Below are 15,951 nucleotides of genomic sequence, written 5' to 3'. Positions count from 1 at the left end.
GGCTGCACCCAGAGGGGTAAGGAAATCATATTGATTTTTTTATTCTGAGGAGAAAATGCAGGTGGAATATGAAGTTTGCTAGGTAGGCAGATAACACCATAGTTGCCAACTGTATTTATGAAAGGCACCCGCCCTTAGCTGACAGAGCACACCTTTCCAGAAACGCCGTCCATCACTGGTAATCCACCACAGATTTCTGTAGATGGGCTATACCTTGCACGGAGTCAATGGATCGGGAAATTTAAACAGTTGATTTTTTTTAATGCTGTCAGAAGTGGTTTCAAAGGGAGAGGGAGTGTGATGTCTGAAATGGAAAAAACCTCATAACTGAAGAATTATTGCTACAATTTCAAAATTCACCCGATAAAATCAACAAGGACCTTTTAGGTCTACATGTCATGTGGGGAATGCATTGCGCTGGGTATTATCCTTCAAAGTCACCAAATACTACCCGCCCCCCACCTTGCTAGGGAATAGGGTCAGAGGTGAAGGGAAGCAGACCCCACCTTGGTGACCCTAGTCTTTGCAATAACTCAACCAGCTTACTTAGACCCCCGTTTTCCTTGGCCATGGGGTAAGGCATTAGCAATAGTTGCATATCCATAAAAACATTTAATTTCTGCACTAAAACTCACAGGCTATGTAACAAAGAAAGGAGAGGTGACAGTCTTCCCATGCGGTTGGCAAGCCGCCTGCATTAACGGATCACTTGAGCTGTGGCAGTATTTAAGTTAAAAAAAAAATCTTACCCCCACATGGCACATATACATACCTATACAAAAATGTGACTTGAGCCTCATGATGTTTGTTCTGCTGTTAAGATTCATTCCCTCTTCTATAGCTTGAGGTAAACCAGATGTGATTACCACCATCCGTGAGCTTAGCTGATGCATTAAAGCATTTCCTTAGTTCAGTATTAAAATTGCAGCCTTAAATATGTTCCTATGGGCTGTTTTCCAAAATATTTGCTTGGCAGATACATTCCAGGAATGCTATATGGTTTTCTTTTTCTTTTCTTTTTATTGTCCACATGAAGAATATTTACCTAAGACAAACTCCTGTCCATACTACAAATCATATCTTGTATATCTATTTGAAATAGACTCTGTGAGTATTTGTCTTTCCACATAAACACTCATTCTACAGTCATTAATGCCAGCAAGCAGAGAGGTAAAAATTAAGCCACTGAAGGAAGGCATATCCTTACTTCTCCATAGAATACAAGTATTCATCTAAATGCCCAAGTTATATGGCTACACCCACAGTAAGTGGGTATTTCTTTTAAAAGCATCCAGATGTTGTGAGTGGTAAGGAAAGCATTTGAAATATTTAGATGTCTTTTGGTCAAAGTGAGCAATAAACTGTCTTCAAGTGTCTGGACACTTGTTACAGAGAAGGCGCTAAGAAAATAGGACCATTTAACAGAACCAAAAAATCGGTACAAGAAAGAATGGGCTGTTAATTTTGCATATGTTAATTGGCTTACGTTTCCAGCTTACATGAAGGGCAAAGTTTGAAAGGCTATATTTTATATCACATGATCACTCAAGAGAAATTAGACTGTTTTCCTTTTAGCCTATGTCAGTTGAACATCAAAGACGAATAAGGCCTAACTCTACCAGAAACATTGAGGAAAAATGCATTTGTAATAGTCATGCCATCAGCAAGTACTTAGATAATCTCTATGCAACAAAAGCATTCAGATTTTGGTGATAGTGACGTCAAATCATAAAACCCTTTTGTATCAGAATATGAAAATGGAACACAGTTGGGGGGGATTCCACATGAGGAAAATGTGCTCTGAAAGCTGTCTGTTGTAAATGCTGAACCACAAAGACTAAAGAGGAATCATGAGAACAGAATCAAATGCCTATTTTCATCTGCGTTCATTTCACATTAAAAAATTTTGCATTTCTAAATATGTTTTTCCTTATTAGTATAGTGGTAAGTATCCCTGCCTGTCTAAATATTTTTTGTAAACTATGAAACTACCAGAATTTCTGTTTTTAAATGCCATTGGGGGCTTCAGGGTGGCTCTGTCAATTAAGCATCTGACTCTTGATTTCAGCTCAGGTCAGGATTTCACGGTTTGTGAGGTCAAGCCCTGAACTGGGCTTTGTGCTAACAGCGTGGAGCCTGCTTCAGATTCTCTGCCTTCCTCTTTTTCTGCCCCTTCCCTGCTCTATTTCTCTCTCTCTCAAAATAAATAAATAAACATTAAAAAATATACAAACAAGCGATGCCTAGATGGCTCAGTCGGTTAAGTGTCTGACTCCAGCTCATGTCATGATCTCACAGTTTGTGAGTTTGAACCACACGTGGGGCTGAGTTTGAACCATGCGTCGGGCTCTGTGCTGACAGCTCAGAGCCTGGAGCCTGCTTCAGATTCTGTGTCTCCCTCTCTCTCTGCCTCTCTCCAGCTTGCACTCTGTCTCTCTGTCTCTGTCTCCCCAAAATAAATAAACATTAAAAATTTTTAAAAATAAACAAACAAATGCCAACGTTTGATCCTGGTTCTGGATATCACCTTGTAGGAAGAGAGCACAGCGCACCTTACACTCTATGCAGATCAAGGTCTCCCGCCTGCTCAAGGTCAAGGGGCGGGAAGTTCTGACAGCCAGCTTGTGGGGTACAGGAAGTTCCTGACTTTCGCTGCTCTGGCCCCCAAGAGGTGAGAGAATCAGACGCAGCCTAGGCATGACAAGGGCACAGCGGGTGAATTCATTTTGCAAAAATGTGCAACCCTGGATTTTAAAACACTCTCAGCTTCTCCAAGGAAACTACAGCAGAGTCCTCAGATAAGCCTCCAGTGTTAACAAATGCTGTCAGTCCTTGTCATCTAGCAGGTGACGATTTTCTATCGATCCCTCAGCGTTCGTCAGGGAATGACAAGGAATTTCCAAGGGGAAGGAGACACCAGGAGCCCCAGAGGCCGGTTTCCTCAGAAGCAATGACCTATTTATAATTAGTGAAAGAAAGGCCACCGTTAGGTCCTCCCTAGAGCACAGAAAAGTGGTTCTGTGGTTTTCAAAAAGGCGGCAAAGCCGGCCAATGGGAAAAGTCCACTTCCTTTCCTTGGGCAGGCGAAGGTAGGCCGAGGAGCTGACAACATTAATTAACTGAGAGAAGCAGCACAAGCCGCTACCTGATGACAGTGGAAACCCCTGCACCCTCCCCTCCTACCACCTCCCAGCTTGCCTTGCGGCTCTGCAGCCTCTCAGCAACTCTGCGGGCCAAGGCCAAGGCCCCGGGGAGCTCCTGCTCCTATTGGTTAAGCTATGTTCATTTCTGATTCTAGGTATGCCAGCTGTACCTGAAATTCTAATTACATGCTTTAAACAGATACTATGTAGATCAGTGAAACAGTCACGTGAAGGAGACTTCTGGTAGCTCTATATACACCAAGGTTCAAAACCTTGGGAACATTCAGTCACGTTCGAGAGACATCAAAGAGGATGCCGAAGATGATTTTTGCAAGTGCGCCTCCCAATCTCCAGCCCACTTTAAGGAAACCCAAACTGGAAACTGCTGGTGATGCATTATTGCTGCGGTTTCGGCAAGACGGGCCCCGTGAAAAGGAACGAGGAGGTGGTTTGAGAGACCTCTGTCATAGAATGAAAGCTACACTGGCTGGCGGTGTCTTAACTGCGGATTTCTTTCCTCGCAGCCAGCACACTGGCTATTCCAATACTGCATGAGAAAGCTCTGGTGCTTTGTTGGCCTTTTAAAGCCTCTTTGGTGGCAGCTTACTGGCTTGGAAAGGAAGCAGCTGGGGTTAGGGGAGAGCGATCCTGTCCAGGGAACTCCGCGGGAGGGGAGCCCACTTTGTAGTGAAAACAGAAAGCGCCTCAGCAGGACAGTCTGCAGACAGGAAGGAGAGAATTACGCAGGTATTATGGCCAGAACAGCGAGTACAAAAGAGCAACTTCACAGCGGAGGAAGCTGGCTCACCGATTTCCCCAGCCCCTGTCTGGCCACGGCGCAATTTCTGCACCGTCTGTAAACTGGGGCCAACAGCGGCTGATTGTTTCCAGAGTCCGCGGAAAGGCTTGCGGGCCAGCGGTAGTGAAACAGAGAAAGAAGTGTTCTTACAATCTGAGGAAGTGCATGCTAACATTAGCCCTCAGCCCCGTGGCCGACTTCCTCCGCAGCGAAGCCCCAAGCGAACGACTTTGCCTCAACGGGCCCAGCTGTAAAATGGGGGAACCGGTGCTGAGCACCTACACGGCAAAAGCTTTCATTAATGACAAAACACTCATTAGGACAATGTACGGCGGAAGTGCATGTACCCACGTGGGCCCTGTAAAGCATATGGTGGGGGTGCCTGGGTGGCTCAGTGGGTTGAGCGTCAGACTTCGGCTCAGGTCATGATCTCGCAGTTCATGGGTTTGAGCCCCACGGCCTGCTCTGTGCTGACAGCTCAGAGCCTGGAGCCTGTCTTTGGATTCTGTATCTCTCTCTCTCTGACACTCCCCTGCTCGTGCTGTCTCTCTCTATCGAAAATAAATGAAAAAAATAAAAAACATTTTAAAAAAAGCCCACGGTGAAGGCTCTGAGAATCCAGGCCCCTCTTGGGCCTCCCTAAGAAGTCAGCAATTTTTCATGGGGGATTTGGGTTATAAAGAAACTGACTGCCTTCAGGCCGTCATGCTTCAATAAAGAAAACCGCGTGAGGGATGGCCAGACCCAGCAGGGAGCGAAACCAACTCCCAGCTGCAAAAAGAATATACACTTTAGCCACAGGGTAAGCACACAAGTACCCAGACTTCAATGGCTCCCTGGAAAACTGAGGCCGGAAAACGGGAACACCTTCCTAATGAGCCTTCTGTGGCCTAAAATACATCTAAATACAAACTCCATCTAAATACAAACAAGATTGTTCCTTTATTAAACCTTTCTTTCCCTGGATTATCTCCCACTAATCCATTGCCTGCTTCTGCTCCCTGATAAAGCAAGCCAGGTATATTATTTTTAAAGGTCTTAGAGATATTGTGGTTGCCAAAAAGGAGTGATAACAGCCCCCAACACAACAAACCCATTTTTTAAGCTTCTCCTCACTGCTAGATGCATGATTTTATTTAAATCCTTAGAACCACATGAGATTGCTTTTATTGTCCTCATTGGGGGTATGGAGAGGGCGGGTGTTTAGCAGATGTGTACATGCAGCCTGTGGATGGTCTAACTCGAATCAGAGCAGGGACTCTTAAGGCTTAAGCTGTCTGTCTCGCTCTATTATATAGTCTTCTGAGAGCCCTGAGCCGGGTGCCACTGATTCCAACAACTAAAGCCTCGCTCTTAAACAGGTGGATGTTATTCTTAAAATTTTGGTCACCTTTGTGAAGTTGTCTACAATAAAATTGACTCTGGTGTCAGGTTACTGACATAGGCACACAGTCAGGTAACTACCACCGCAATCAAGGTACGGAATGATTCTAACATCTCCTCCCCCCCAAATTCCTTCCTGTCGCTCTTTGTGAATAATTCTCTTCCCCCAACCCCAATTCCTGGCGACAGCTCATTTGTTTTCTGGGCCCATAAGTTTGCCCTTTCTAGAAAAATATCTACCATCTTAACATTTCTGCCACCCACGAATTCAAAGGGTGACGAACACCCTTCTATGTGAATATAAACCCAGAAAAGCGGTAAATCAGATGAGACCTGGCACAGGACAGGAAGACAGCACTGAAAGTTTAGCAAAGCTTTAAAATACTCCCACTCCGTCTCCCCCTCCCCCACCTCCACCATGATAGTAGCAAAAAACAAAACAAAACAAAAAAAAAACAACAAAGAAAAACCTGTGGGAAATCCTCAGCATTTCTGCTGGTGGAGGGAGCTGGGGGTTGGGGGGGGAGGCTCTTGAGCTCCAAGAAGCAGCCGCTGTAGTTCTTCTGCTCCCTGAGGTACAGTCTGGGCCGCCTCCTCACCAGAAGCTTTAAGTATCATTCTACGATAAGGCTCTAGGCTATTCCTTCTCAGCTCTGAAGTTCCTACTTCTAGGCAAACATACTCTTTGCCTATAGTCAGACTGGCAGGTGCTTACGTCTTGCGCAAATTGGTAGGTGCTTTGTAATCTTCTGGAAGAATAACCCTATACCTGGGGAAGTCATCCCCTAGAGAGCCCGGGAGGACACATGAGCTCAGCAACGAAGGGAGGGAGGCCGGGAGACAGATTCCCGCAACAGGTGGAATTGCTGAATCAGCCCTGAGCTCGAGGGGGGTCCCATGTCCCAGCCGGACCCCATCGCACACCTGGCTGGGCTCCTGCCTGTCCTGGCCCTGAGCTCCTGGGAGTCCACTGTGGGCAGCCCACCCCACCTTCAAGGCCCAGGACCCTGGGCCCGCTGTTTCTTCAACCCGGGGTCCCCATTCGCTTGCTTCCGCGGCACTTCCCTCCACACCAGAATCTTCTTTCCGGCTGGCCAACTGCAACAGGCAGCGAGTTTTCAATAACTCTACCAACGGGGCTGGTGGCTGCTGGGGAGGATTCCCCCTGCAGAGTCTCAGCTAACAAAGGAGTCGAGATCATCTGTGGCTCAATTTAGAGCCTACTTTATGAGGCCAGCAGGACCCCAGAGAGTGACAATAGCCTTCCTTCTCAGAAGGTTATTCAATTCAAATATAGGATCAAGTATCAATTTTCCAAGCAGAAGGCAGTGAGTGTAGCACGTGTTGTCAGCAAGTGTCTGCTCTCTGTGAAGGCCAAGGTCCTACAGATTGGACAGGCAGGCCTGCCTGGGGGTGGGGGACGTCGTAGCAAAGGCCCGGGGTGGGGGAGGGGGACATCTAATGTCAACTGTGAGCTGTGAACATGAAATGACATGTTCCTCCAGCCTCACCAGGCTTTTGCTTCCTTTTAATATTCAGAACACCTGGGTACCTGGCCAGAAAAAGCTCCAAAGGCCCCTGTTGTGGTTCTAAAATTAGAAGTTTCCTAGAGTCCTTTTATTACAAGGGGTCTTACCGGGGGGAGGAGCGTTGGGTGGGGGGAGAGATGGACTGGTGAGAGAAGGGAAGGGGAGGGGGGAGAGAGGAAAAGAGAGGGAGGGGAGCTCTTCTCTGTTAATCTAGGTCAGCCTTGGAGTAAAATGTTATATAAATCCACATTTTAATTATATGTATGTATAGACATATCATATATCTATATCATAAGCCAAGTACTAGGTTTTTTAAAAAAATGAAAAGAGCATGGGACGCCTGGGTGGCTCAGTCGGTTAAGCGTCTGACTTCGGCTCAGGTCATGATCTCGCGGTTCATGAGTTCAAGACACACATCAGGCTCTGCACTGACAGTGTGGAGCACACTTGGGATTCTTTCTCTCTCCCTCTCTTTCTCTGCCCCTCCCCCACTACCTGGCATTCTCTCTCTCAAAATAAATAAATAAATTTGAAACAAATTTTATAACAACGAAAGCAGCATATTACAAATATCGGTATGAACTTGTCTGGGCTGAAACAAAGGGATATGTACATACATTTGAACATTTGATTCTAATAAATGATGATATATAGATTCTAAATATATAATTAAAATCACATATGACATATATAATAGTATATGCAATAACTATGTTATATGTGACATATATGGTATATGGTCTATATGGTAATTCTATACCAGATTTATATTCTAACTCTAGCCCTTAAATTAGAACATACACTAAACATGCCAAAGGTGATTTTTTTTTGTTCTTCTATTTTAAACTTCCACAAAAATTCTACATTATTTTGTAATCATATTCCAGGGTTATTAAAACCTTTAAAAGCTCGCATGGCTCAACGGGTCGCCCTCCCAATATTGACTGATCCCATTTGGAGTGTGGCTCCAAAGTACCCCTCAGGGCAGGCCCCCTGCGGGGGCTAAGGGGATGGACATACCTCCTTCTGTTCGCTGCCAGCACAGTGCAGAGATGCGGTCAGAGGAGACTTCCACTCTCCGAAGGCCTGCAAAGGGGCCCTCATCTCGTCTTCAGAGTAGAGCATGGAGGGGATGGCAGAAGCGGGGGTACAGGTAGTTCCCCTGGAGTCACCGAGCTGCCTCTCATCTTCTGTGGACAGTGCGCTCCTGGCCTCCCGGAGCTGTAGGCTCTGGATAAGCAACCGACAAGCCTCCAAGTCAGCTTCCCATACTTTCCCAAGCAGTGGACACTTGCAGCTAAGACACGGGGGGAAACAAAGGCATGGACATTTATTCAGTAGCATTTGATCCTACCAACTCAAGAGCTTGTCTACCTGGCTGAAAGTTAGCCAGTCATCTTACAGTTAACAACTTAACTTTATATACTGATGGATTCTTTCAACCAGAAGGTAGAGGGGGCCCCGATATGCATCCCACCGAGTAACAGTGAAATAACTCTTGGTCGCTCGTAGCTACACGTTCTATATCTGGTGTAATACAGCACCAACTCTGCCCATGTCTCTGCTCCAGCCCTGCTGGCCTCTTTTGAGTCCTCAGGCTTGTCCAACTCACCCAGCTAAGTACATTTTCACGTGCTGTTTCATATGCCTAGACTGGCCCTCCCCTCCCCCCGACTCCCCTACCAACACCCACTCCCCCAACGTAAATGAATGAAGCAGTGCATGGGTGATATAAACCACAGCAACTGATAGGAAGCTCCAGTGCAAAAAGAAATAAAGCAGAGTGGTCTCTGGCTAATAAAAAGAACTATCGACAGCCCTCTATCAGCTCGGGCCAACTAAAGTTTCAATTCCAACTAAAGGAATATGTAGACTCAATGTTTACAAAAAGATTTTTCATGAAAAAGCAAAAATCTGGGATTTTATAGAAAAATAAACATTTTTTCACCTAAACATTCACCTTCAGGCTGGATATTTTTTAGACATCTGTTGTCCCTTTAACAACCCCTCCTTCTACTATGTCTAATCTGCTATTCAATGTATCTGTTGTGTTGTCAATTTCAATTACTTTTCAGTTCTATAGTTTTTATTTCATTTTCTTTTCCACATTTCAGGTCTCTGCTGAAATGATCTATCATGCCCTCTAGCTTCTTAAACATATTAATCATCATCATTATTTTAAAGCCTACATTTAGAAATGATGAATTTAGATGGAAAAAAGATGAGACAGAAGCAACATTATTAACATATTAGCTAAGAATGTTAAAATACTGACAAGGGACATCAAACTACACATTCAGGAAACACTACAATCTTAAAACAGGAAAAATCAAAGGAAAAAAAAAAGAAGGAAATGCACCTGGGTTCACCATAGTGAAACCGCTAGACCCCAAAGCCAGAAAAAAATTCTTAAAAGCAGCCAGATTAACAAAAGCATTAACTTCCAAATAATAATAATATGGGTCACAGAAGTGATAGAAGCCAAGAGATAATACAACAATATCTTTAAAATGTTGTAAGAAAATAACTGTCAATCTATAAGTTATACAATCATTTTCAATTTCCTTCAAAAACAAAAGTCAAATGGAGATATTTTCGGATACATGAGAACTGAAATAATCCCTTGGCAACGCATCCAGAGAAAAGGAAATGATCTCAGCTGTAAACAAGGACATGCATAAAGAAATTAAAAACAATGGGAAGATTAAATAAGTAGATGTGGATGTAAATAAACAGCAATAGTTTCTTTTGTAAGCTAGAATACATGTCAAGTTCAAATACATGACAACCAGCACAAAAGAAATGGGGGTCCCTGTGTTGTTCAGAAAGCAAAAGAGTGCTCACTTATATCAGCCTTTAAAAAGTCAAAAAATCATATGCAACCTTCTATGGTAATTGTAAAATGGACAGGTTAAAGGAATGTATAACTGACAAGCTAATATGAGAGAACATTTTAAATTTTTAAAAAATGTCTTATTTATGTTTGAGAGAGAGAGAGAAAAAGTGTGAGCAGGAGAGGGGGAGAGAGCGAGGGAGACACAGAATCTGAAGCAGGCTCCAGGCTCTGAGCTGTCAGCACAGAGCCCGACACGGGGCTTGAACTCACAAGCTGCAAGATCATGACCTGAGCTGAAGTCAGATGCTTAACCTGACTGAGCCATCCAGGCGCCCCAAGAGAGAACGTTTTAAAAACTAAACCTACTTTATTATTGTTTTGCTATAAGGAAAACTATAAAGGATACAGGAATGAACATGGTACAGATGGGGAAAATGGCAAAAATAGAAATATTTTTACCATAGAAAAATCAAATAGATTTACATTAAATATAAATAGATAAGTATTTAGAAGGCAAAGATTGTAGACTAGAATAAAAAAATCAAAATCTGTACGTTGCTTACAAAAGGAATACTTTAAAAATAAGGATACAAACAGATCACGAGTAAAAGGGTAGGGATAATACATTATGAAAGCATTATTAACGGCAATAATGATCTTGAGTGGGAAAAGGACAGTGTTTTCAGTGTATGTGCTTATGTTGATTGAATATCATTATAGGAAAAAAATCAAATCATGATTACTGGCTCACATCATACAAACATCAATTTCAAGTAGATTGTATATCAAATGTGAAAGTTAAAAACATCAAAATTTTGGGGAGCCTGGGTGGTTCAGTCGGTTAAGCATCTGACTTCAGCTCAGGTCATGATCTCACAGCTCATAGGTTTGAGCCCCACGTCAGGCTCTGTGCTGAGGTTCAGAGCCTGTAGCATGGAGTTTGCTTCAGATTCTGTATCTCTCTCTCTCTCTCTCTCTGCACCCCCACCCCTGCCCTGTTCGTGCTCTCTCTCTCTCAAAAACAAACATCAAAAAAAAATTAGAAAAACATTAAAACTTCTAGAAGATAATGTAGGATAACATCTTTAGGACTTCATAGTAAGCAAAGATCTCTTAAATGAGATATAAAAAGGACAAGCCCTAAAGAAAACAAATGATAAGTTTGATTTCATTTATATCATGAACTTACATATTCATCAAAAAACACCACTGGAAGAATGAAATTATAAGCCACAGAGTAGGAGAAATTATTTGTAATACATGTAACCACACAAAGGGCTGATTTGAGAAAATAACCCAACTCCAAGTCAATAAGAGACAGGCAACCCACTTTTTATTTATTATTTTTAATTAATTAATTAATTTTCTATGTTTATTTTTGAGAGAGAGAGAGAGAGAGCACAAGCAGGGGAGGGGCAGAGAGAGAAGGGGAGACACAGAATCCAAAGTAGGTAGAGCTGTCAGCACAGAGCCTGATGCAGGGCTCAAATCCACAGACTGCGAGATCATGACCTGAGCTAAAGTTGGACACTTGACTGACTGAGCCAGGTGCTCCAACAACCCATGTTTTAAAAAGGGCAAAGACCAAAACAGGCACTTCACAAAAGAGTACTTCTACACGGTCTGTTAGTAACTGATGAGAGAATGTTCAACACTATTAATCATCAGGAATATACATATGAAACCACAGTACGATGCACTACACATCAACAAGATGGCTAAAATTTGAAAGTGTGACAATACCAAGTGTCAGAAAAGGTACGAAGCTATTAGTATTCTCAGATACTGATGGTGGGAGTGAACATGAATGCAATGTCTTTAAAATCTCTTTGGTGGATGTATGGATGTTGAATACATGTCAATCATTAAGACCTAGCAATGCAACCAATGCAACTCCTAGGTATGTACTCAATAAAATGCATATATTGTCAATTCTCAAATTCATAGGGGTCATGTTCCATAACGTCATCACGACCACGGACCTAGCGAGTACTGGACGGATAATTCCCCAGGGAAATGCAGGACTAAGCTCCTGCCAGCCTATGGTCACAACATTTTCCTCAACCAATCAATATACACTTCGTTATATGTGTTTCTGTTTGAAAGACACCGTATTTAGAATATACTGTTGATTCACTAACACTGAGCTCATGGACAACAGCACTATAACTCACGCCTGAACACACATTATTTTCTCCATACAGCACACCACAAGGGCCTTCTTGCCCTTAGGAGAACTAGACAGCACCTCAGCACTAAGGGCATCATTTTATTTTATTTCATTTTCTCTTTTAAAGAGAGAGAGAGTGCAAGCAGGGGAGAGGGGCAGAGGGAGAGGCAGTGAATCTCAAGCGCTCAGCACACAGCCTGATGCGCGGCTCAATCCCACGACCCTGAGATCATGACCTGAGCCCAAATCAAGAGTCAGAGGCTCAACCAACTGAGCCACCCAGGCGACCCGGGCATCATTTTAAATTGTGAAGTCACCAAGAAAAAGTACAAAAATGTAAAAAACACGATGCTAAGTAGACCACGATAATGACCCTGGTTTGTAAAATGAGAACGGGGAGAAGGCAGAGCATTGCCTTATTTGACCTCGGGTGAGAACACGCACATCAGATGACTCCAATTTTTCACCACCCCGAGCGTGTCTATGAATGACAGAGAAAGCGTTGTAGGTATTGAGTTCAGGGTTATAAATAAATGTTAGTGAGTAGGCAAGTTCACAGAATCCAGGAATAATGATCAACTGTATACATGGATCATACTACATTGTTCGTAACAGCCAAAACCTGGGAGAGAAAACAAACATCTGTCAACGAAAGAACAGACCAATGGTGTGGTATCCGTTTATTGGAATATCGCGCTGCAAAGAAGAGGAGCAAATCATCACAATTGGCAATATTATGGTGATCTCATAAACATAAGGCTGGGCGAAAAGAGGAGGCACTATGATTGCATTTATTTTGTACTTGAAACTCTGCCAAACTAATCCTTGGTGTTAGAAATGAGGACAAGTGGCTACTTTGGGGAGGAGGGTGACGATGACAGTGAACCCAAGGGGGGCTGCTGGTGTGCTGAAAGTTTATTTCTCAGTGGTGGTGGTTTACAGGAATGTTCATTTTGTGAAAATTCACCAAGCATGCACTCACGATGTGTGTGCTTTCTGGTAATGCTATGTCAGTCCGAAATAATAAAAAGAGGGGTGCCCAGGTGGTTCAGCTGGTTAAGCGTCTGACTCTTGATTTCAGCCCAGTACACGATCTCATGGTTCGTGAGTTCGAGCCCCACCTCAGGCTCCATGCTCACAGTGCAAAGCCTGCTTGGGATTCTGTCTCTCTCCCTCTCTCTCTGCCCCCCGTGCATTCTCTCTCTCTCTTTCTCTCTATTATTATAAAATAATAAGATAATGAAAAAAGAAAAGAAGAGAAGACAGATTTTCAGAGCCATGTCCTGGGAGCAAGAGCCAGAATGGAGTCTCAAACACCTGAGAATCGATAGTCCTCAGTTAGGCATGCTAGGCTCATTCTCTAGCTTCCTAATTGTAGCCAGTCTGGCAGGTATAAAGTAGCACCTTGGTTAAGGGTGCATCTGTCCACTAAGATTGGTTCATAGCCACTGAGGTCTTCTATGAATTTTCCTTTCATATCCATCGCCTGTTTATTTGTTTCTTAGTTTCACCATGCTTTTTCTAAGGCTTTTATCAAAGGAGAGGTTTTATTACCACTTCAATACCTTTATTTTTATAGTCTGCTTAATTTTTTTATTTCTTCAATTTGACCCATTATCTCCTTTATAGAAATCAATCCATTTTCTAATGGATTTCATGTGCATTATAATGTTTGCTCACAATTCCAAAAATTATTTTTAGGACAACTTGCATCTGTGTGTAAAGACAATTCTCCTTTTCATTGTGTTTTATTTATTTACTCTTCTGATTTATCTTGTTTGGTCTTATCAGAGGTTTGCTATCTTCTTAATCTTTTCAAAGAAACGATTAATCTTGTTTTGTTAATCTCCGGTATTGATTTTTGTACTCTCTTTCCTTGATTTCTGATCTTATCTTTCTATTTCCTTTTTCTCATCTCTTTGGATTTATTATCTTTTTATTGGCTTCCTTTGTTAAAGCTTAACTTGTTGGTTTCCTTTTATTTTTTATTTGCCTCTCTTGCCATTTTAATTTACTGATAATTATATTTAAAGCTCTAAATATTTGTCTGAGTTATACTTTAACTATGTCTAATATATGTTTAAGTTTGAAAATTATTACCTATTTTAAATATACAGAGCAATATGGGAAATAATAGACATCTTTATATCTACTGTCAAACTTACTGATTTTTAATATTTTCCTGTAATTGCATCAGATTTCATTCTAGAATTTACATTATTGTCCCACAAACTTTACAGTTAGTGCTTTCATGGTCTTTCCTCATGATTACCTTTTAACTCAATGACCATTTAATAGTATGCTTTTCAGTTTCTAGATAGCAGAGATTTTTTTCAGCTCCCTTTTTTGTTAGGTTAATATCTAATTGTATTGCATGATGGTCAAGAAGAAACTTAATAAAATTAATTGAGGCTCCTTCTACCACCTAGTACTTGATTGTTCTTTGGAACTGTCCCACACGCATCCAAAAGAAATGAGTGCTCTGTTTATTGATATAAAGCTAAGGCACATTACATTATTAATATTTTTATATATTTGGGTTTTTTTTTAACCTGCTTCATCTACTGGTTTCTGAGATGAGTGTTTTACATTTCCTCCAATTAAATTTTTCCTATAATTCTTGATTCATTTATTTTTCCTCCAGTTCTATTGACTGCCTTATGTATTTGGGGGGGTTGTTTGTTTGTTTTTAAAATTTTTTAGCTTTTACTCATTTTGGAGAGACAGAGACCAAGTGGGGGTGGGGCAGAGAGAGGGGGAGACACAGAATCCAAAGCAGGCTCCAGGCTCAGAGCTGTCAGCACAGAGCCGGATGCAGAGCCGAAACTCAGAAACCGTGAGATCAGGACCTGAGCAGAAGTCAAATGTTTAACAGACTGAGCCACCCAGCTGCCCCAATTTACGTATTTTTGGATTATGATGTTGGACATACATGTTCCAATCATTAAATTTTCAACTGCTTCTTTTCAGTTTATGTTGATTTTCTGTGTTAGTATGATATTTTAGCCTTAGAATCTATTTTGTCTGATATTGCTGATATTGTTTGCAGATATAATTGCAGATATAATTGTCTGATATTATAATATACTTATACTTCAATTTTTCCCGGCTTAGATATATATCATCCTTTATTTTCAACTTTTATGTATATTAGTTTTTTCAAAAATGAATCTAGCACAAACCATTGTGTTGAATTTTCTAAAAATCTGTTCTGGGATTTTATCTTTGGGATTGGTGCCTTTAAACCACATATTCGGGACGCCTGGGTGGCTCAGTCGGTTAAGCGACCGACTTCTACTCAGGTCATGATCTCATAGTTCGTTGGGTTCGAGCCCTGCGTCGACAACTAGCTCTGTGCTGACAGCTAGCTCAGAGCCTGGAGCCTGCTTCAGATTCTGTGTCTCCCTCTCTCTCTGACTCTCCCTTGCTCACGTTGTCTCTCTCTCAGAAATAAATTTTTAAAAAATTTAAAAAATTTCAAAAGTTAACCACATATTCACAAGTACTGTAATTATTGCATAATTGTTGCTATTGTTCTTATTTATTAGAACCATGATGATTAATTTTTAACAAGTTTTATGTCTTTTATTTCTTTTTTCCAACCTTCCTTTTTCTTTTTATTTAACTCACATACAGTTGTGAGAAAGAATACAGACAGATCCCAGTGACTCTACCAAGTTTCCTGCAATGGTAACTATTTGCAAAACTGTAGTGCAATGTCACAATCCACTGCTCTTGTTCAGATTTCCTCTCTCTCGCGCGCGCGCGCGCGCGTGTGTGTGTGTGTGTGTGTGTGTGTCTGTGTGTGTGTGTGTGGTGGGCGGTGAGTATCTCTATAGTTCTATCCAATTTTGTCACTTGTGTACGTTCATGTATCCACCACCAAACCCAAGATACAGAACAATTCCCCAGCCACAAGTGTCCCTGGGTCACATCTGATAATCATACTCACCTGTTCCACACTGTCCCCCCCACCTGTAGACTCTGGAAACCACTACCTGTGCTCCATTCCTGAAATTTTTCTCACTTCAAAAATGCTATATAAATGGAATCATAAAGAATGCAGCCTTTGGGACTGGATTTTTCAGCTT

The 15,951-nt window shown here is 42.0% G+C and overlaps 1 protein-coding gene across 1 annotated transcript in view; it reads right to left on the bottom strand.

The window, feature by feature from the left end:
• The window catches only part of DISC1 (DISC1 scaffold protein), a 303,581-nt gene that overhangs the window by 19,833 nt on the left and 267,797 nt on the right, over positions 1-15,951 (bottom strand). Inside the window, exon 11 of the mRNA XM_077751688.1 lies at positions 7,875-8,151. Coding sequence (XP_077607814.1) covers positions 7,875-8,151 — 277 coding nt within the window. The remainder of the gene's footprint in view (positions 1-7,874; positions 8,152-15,951) is intronic.

The sequence above is a fragment of the Crocuta crocuta genome, unplaced genomic scaffold, assembly GCF_008692635.1.
Source record: "Crocuta crocuta isolate KB4526 unplaced genomic scaffold, BGI_CrCroc_1.0 scaffold59, whole genome shotgun sequence".
NCBI lineage: Eukaryota > Metazoa > Chordata > Mammalia > Carnivora > Hyaenidae > Crocuta > Crocuta crocuta.
Note: the sequence above shows the minus strand (reverse complement) of the source record. Positions and strands in the feature narration are given on the sequence as shown.